The sequence below is a fragment of the Vicia villosa genome, linkage group LG7 (assembly GCF_029867415.1).
Source record: "Vicia villosa cultivar HV-30 ecotype Madison, WI linkage group LG7, Vvil1.0, whole genome shotgun sequence".
Taxonomy (NCBI): Eukaryota; Viridiplantae; Streptophyta; class Magnoliopsida; order Fabales; family Fabaceae; genus Vicia; species Vicia villosa.
In genome coordinates, this window is record NC_081186.1 from 94,777,247 (window position 1) to 94,783,014 (window position 5,768).

General features: G+C 32.9%; 2 protein-coding genes across 2 annotated transcripts; both read right to left on the reverse strand.

Moving 5' to 3' along the window:
• Positions 1–614: 614 nt before the first annotated feature.
• LOC131619749 (transcription factor MYB4-like) lies at positions 615–2,207 on the reverse strand. Its single transcript, XM_058890816.1, has 3 exons — positions 1,893–2,207; positions 1,156–1,517; positions 615–1,041 (listed from the first exon to the last, which is right to left on the reverse strand). The coding sequence occupies exons 1-3, from the start codon at positions 2,205–2,207 to the stop codon at positions 615–617; spliced, it is 1,104 nt and encodes a 367-aa protein (XP_058746799.1).
• Positions 2,208–4,374: 2,167 nt separating this feature from the next.
• On the reverse strand, positions 4,375–5,220 carry LOC131619750 (uncharacterized). Its single transcript, XM_058890817.1, has one exon. The coding sequence runs from the start codon at positions 5,218–5,220 to the stop codon at positions 4,375–4,377; it is 846 nt and encodes a 281-aa protein (XP_058746800.1).
• Positions 5,221–5,768: the final 548 nt, after the last annotated feature.

The following is a 5,768-nucleotide window of genomic DNA, read 5'->3' on the forward strand; positions in this document are numbered from 1 at the left end:
GATAACAAATCCACACTTTTCTATAAAATTTTAGTTCCGACAAATCCTTTACCACGCTTATTATTTTTTTAGAGTAAAGAAACCATAGTCATGGATAGAGTTACTTTCCTTAAAATAATATTGTTAAGAAAGACAAAATAGAATCACAAATATAAATTATTTCATGTTCGACACTACATATTATTCTTTTGAACACAATTTCCTTAAATTTAATATATTTATTGAACAAAAATTTTCTTTTGTAATTTATACTACACAGACCAATAATCCCCTCTAGTTTTGATCCAAACCATTCAATTTAGACTTTAGGAAACTCTAGAATAAATGAATCAGAAAATAATATAATTTAACAAGCAAAGAATGTGGAAAATTAAATTGTGTTCAAAATGCATACAATAAAATGAAGTAGTTCTTTCAAATACAACAAGAAAAAATATTCAAAATACATATCAATTCTTAGAAAAATAAAAATAATAACTAAAGAAGACAAACTTACGATTTAATCAGTATAAACTAATTCTCTAATGTCTCCAATCCTTCTTAAATCAAGAATTTTTTTACATTGTGAGGAAATTAAAAATGCAATTTATTATTCTCTTGCCTTAAGCTCAATCTTACAAAATCTTTGGTGGATATAACATGGCTTCTAGATAGCCATTAGTACGTGGACTATTAGGCTTTAACATCTCATATTGAATCTCATGAGATGATAGAATTGAATTTTGAGGATATTGATCAAAAAACTCCTCAGATGAAAATAATGGATGTTGATAATCCATATCTTGATTGTACCAACATTGTGGAAGCGGAGGGAGATCTTGATTAAAAAGCATATTATTTGATGTAAATGATGAACGTGTATCTTCCTTATTTTGAATGTGTGAACATTCTGGGATTGTAAGAAGATCTTGTTTCATGGATAAAGAAGTAGTTTCCACATTATTATATAACATATATGAATTATCATCCAACTTTTGAAGTGGTTCAAAGTTGATATTTTCCTTATCTTGAAAGTATGAACTTTGCGGGAGTGTAGGAAACCTGTTACAATAGATAATATAAGTTCAAGTGTCAGTCCAAAAATATATTATAAAGTTAATAGATAATTTAAACTGAATTTAAAAAGACAAGAAAACCATTAAATTGTCTACTCACCTATCATTCAATGTTGGAACAATATGATTGCTTAAAGGAGAGCTTCCCACATTATTGTATATCATATTTGAATCATCAACCAACGTTGAAAGTGGTTTAAAGTTGATATTTTCCTCATAATAAAATTGATCTAGATAATTATCTTGCGTAATATCTTGATGATCAAATTCTACCCTTGGTAGAGCCATTTCTTCTTTTTGAGAGACGTTATTTTCTTGGTTACTAGAACCCCTCATCACACTGTCAATCAAGTCATCAATATTGTTTATGCTCTCTGAAAAGGAAAACTTTCTAGATTTTTTTAAAATTCTTGTTTTTGAATTAATAAAATTCTTTAACTCGTTATCGGTTCTTCCAGGAAACTGTCACAACAAAAACAAATACAAAATAATCATATAACCAATTATCGACTATTTCAAAAAATTGTCACAACAAAAACAGATACAAAATAAATATATAACCAAATAACTATTCTTCTAGAAATATATTTATGCATATCACATAAATTCATTAATTAATACATTTCCATCAAATTATAGATATTTAAATTTTCAAACTTATGTCATGAGAAGAGTCAGTTCTATAAGTAGACTCAATGCAAAAGATTATTGTTCTATTTACAGAAAAAAAAAAAAATTAGGGAACATATAATAAATGACTACAGTACTAATCATATAAAGCCTAATAAACTTTTATTTTATTTTCCTATAAAAGTGAAGCATAAATAAACAACAAACCTGCGAAACCATTTGAGACCATTTAGGTCCTAACTCACAATAGAGACGAACAAGTTTTTGTATTTCTTCTTCACTAAATGGATCTCTTTTCAAACTTGGTTTTAGACTATTTAACCATCTAAAACGACAACTTTTTCCATCTCTATTGAGTTTTATTTTCTCTCGTACTTTATCCCATTTTTTAGCTCCATATTTTTTCACATAATCTCTTAATAATGCATCTTCTTCTGGTAGCCATTTTCCTTTTTTCAACACAATATTTTTAGTATCATCACCATGATTGCCTTTTTCTTGTTGCAAAGAATGTGATGCCATGATTTTGAGCAATTGTGAATATTTGGATAATGGTGAATGGTGTTAGGATGTAGAAATAAATAAGAGAGCCCTAGTTTAAATAAAAACCATTGGCCCTATTTTAACTCCTATATTTGCTAACCAAATTCTAATTTTTAATAAGATTTTTCATTGTAAAATAATCCATATTTGAAATAAATAACATGATTTAATATGTATGCCCTATATATTTGTTAACTATATTATCCATTGAGATAAAACCCTAACTAATAGGGTACAAAATTTAAAGTATAAAACTACCTCAACACTAGTCCAACGCTGGTAATTAAAATACAAATTAATTTGATAACAAAAGTTAAAGATAAAACAAATATAAAAATTTATTTTTAATTACAAGAAAATATTAAATAAATTTATCTGAGAGATGATTTTAGCGTTAAAGTTGAGAAACTCCGTTTTATAAGTGTCACCCCCTTTTTTCTATATTTATTTGATCAAATTAAATAGGGCAACATGTAGTATTCCAAATTTGTCTAAACAATCAAACGTTTTTCAAAAAATTGAATATAATCTCCATTATTTTGTTAGGAACTTTTTTTGATTGTGTAGTAAAAAAAATTAAAAAATAATCGAATTAAAAAATGTATTTAATTGACGCTATTATTTGAGCACAATATTTCAAAAAAAAAAAGTGACATTATTTTTTTTAATTTAATTGCATTTATCATCATTTTTATTTTCCTTTTAAAAGTTTCATCTTTGATATGGAAGAATATGGCTTCTTGAGTTGGTTTTTTGGATTATAAGTTTGATTGTATTTGGAGTAGTTTTTTTGGTAAAAAATTTTAAATAACCAACTTTAAAAAAAAATACATAAAAAAATAATATTTTCAAAAAAATTACCAAAATGTCTAGGTTTGGCAGATCCCCTAGGGGTATGCGCCAAACCAATTGACGCATGCATTTTGACCTAGCCATTTCATATGGCGCAAACACTATGGCCATCATGGTAAGCCAGTTGAATTGACGCATAGGTTATGGAAGATACACATAGGCGCCATTTGAAATGGCTCCTATGTGTATGGGTTATTTTTAAAAAAAAAACTACCCCATTTTGTGCCAAGTTTTCGAATCCGGTATTTGATTTTCACAAAAATGTCCGATATGCCGATTTCGTAAAATTGTTATTAACCCTAATTAATGTTTTTGTGTAGTCGATTCTACCGATTAATAAAGTAGAGTTCATTGATAAAAAAATGTTACATAGTCGATACATTCTCGTAAATAAATGTTACAAAGCTGATTAAACATGTGATGAGGTTGTTCCACGGCTAGGACATTTCTTTTTATTGTGTCCTAGTTGACGAAAAATACTGCATTTTCTTTCCATTTTGTCATGGACGTCCATCTCGGTTCAAATGCGAGTACTGTTGGGGCGACCCTTTTTATTTCGTCGCATCGTGTCATTATTTCATACTACCTCCCCATCATACTCAGGTCAGTAATCCTCCTTTGCCACCACTGGAAATCCCACACTGTATACTTGGAGCAATGTCTCAGCCTTGTAAATTGGAGATAGTATCGATAATGCGTCTCGGTGCGCAAATGCACATGCTGCAATGACATGTGAGCAAGGCATACAAAATGCTTGAAACTTACCGCAGTTGCACCAATGATCGATTAGTAGAACCCGATATTGTTGTCTCAGCAATCCTTCATTGTGGTCAATTGTTCCTCGAACACTAAAGGTGCGATTTAATCAATTAAAAGCAGTTACATGATGACTGTTGGCCTTGGCAAATTGTTCTTTCATAAATTTCATGCAACTCTCGCTGAATAGTTGACCTGATTCTCTAACAGCACTCAACCTTTAACCTCTTGTTGAGAATAGCGTAGCCATCCTAAAGTAGGTTGACTCCACCAGTGCAGTGATCGGAAGGTTTCGGATGCCCTTAAAAACACCATTCATTGATTCTACTAGATTTGTTGTCATGTGGCCCCATCGCACGCCGTTGTCGTAAGCCCTGATCCATTTCTCTCTGAAAAGGTTATCAATCCAACTTCCTGCATCCAGATTTGACAAAACAATTTCACTCCGATAATATTGGAATGTAGGCTGAGTTAATGCATATCCTACATTGACTATTGCTTTCAGGAGGTTCCTATCCTTGATCTCCCGTATGAAATTCTAAGTAATATGGCGAATACAATATACATGTGTTGATGGTGGGTGTTGCCATCCGTTTGCTGGATTGTTATAAGCACTTTCAATGGAAGCATGCCTATCTGAGATTAAACAAAGATCGGGTTGAGGAGCAACATGTTCTCGGAGATTCCTTAGAAAGAAACTCCAACCCGCGACAGTTTCACCTTCCACTGTTGTGAATGCTACTGGAAATATGTTGTTGTTTCCGTCTTGTGCAACCGACATCAACATGGTTCCTTTGTATTTACCATATAACCAAGTTCCATCAATTTGCAGTATCAGTTTACAATATGCAAACCCTCGTATGCAAGGTTGGAAAGCCCAGAAAAGACGATGAAATATTCCATTTCCTTGGACACGAGTTCCATCCGGAGCATGCGCTGGCAGTGTCTCTAGAATAGCAACGGTGTCTGGAGCATACGTTTGAAGCGCAGTTAGGTAACGTGGAAGAGTTTTGTATGACTCCTCCCAATTGCCGTACACAATTTCAATCACCTTTGTTTTCGCTATCCAAACCTTTCTGTATGATGGAGTATAATTGTAGGTTGTAACGTTATACGAGATAATGGTCTTCACCTTCAGAGACGGGTCACAGTTGATGAGAGACAAGATCTCCTGACAGATAAGATCATAACTAAGCTTCGTATGATCTTGGGCCGTATTCGAGTTGACACATATGTGTTGTTGTGAAATCGACCCTATGACCCAAGCATCACTTCTCTTTCTATACGAAGCACACAGTCTGAATGCACACTCAGGATTTTTACAAATGATTATATACCGCTCTTGGTTTGAGCGATCTACTTCAAAATAAACATTATGTGCCATGTGCCATTTTTTGATAGTTCTCAGACATGTCTCCTTAGAAGGAACTTATCTCCTTTCTTTAACTCTTCATCACTTTGTATGTACGGGGTGAAGAAGATATCGGATGAAGGTTCGTCGCCTTGTAAGTTCAAGTTAGTCATATGTGCTGGAGGGTCGTACACATGGCCTGGAGGCACCTATATGTCCTGCTCGTCTTCAGATCCTTCATTGACCATGTCGTCAACTTCAGTTTCGTGTTCATCTTCTTCTTCGTCTATAACATCAACCTCTGTTTGCTTATCGATGGGTGGGTCAATAACTTGTGATTGAACAAGACGTGAGTGTTGTGTATCGGACTATACGGTAACATACAAATCGATGTATTCGTACCCAGAATATTCGTGATTAGCAAACATATTCTGGAGGTCTTCGTCATTTTGAACCTCCACTGGTAAAACTTAACCGGGTTGTTGTCGCAGTAAACGGGACATTGGTAGAAAATTTTAGCAATATGACCCCTTGCAATCTTTGCCTCTGCTCTCTTACGGAGGTATGCAAAATTGGCCTCT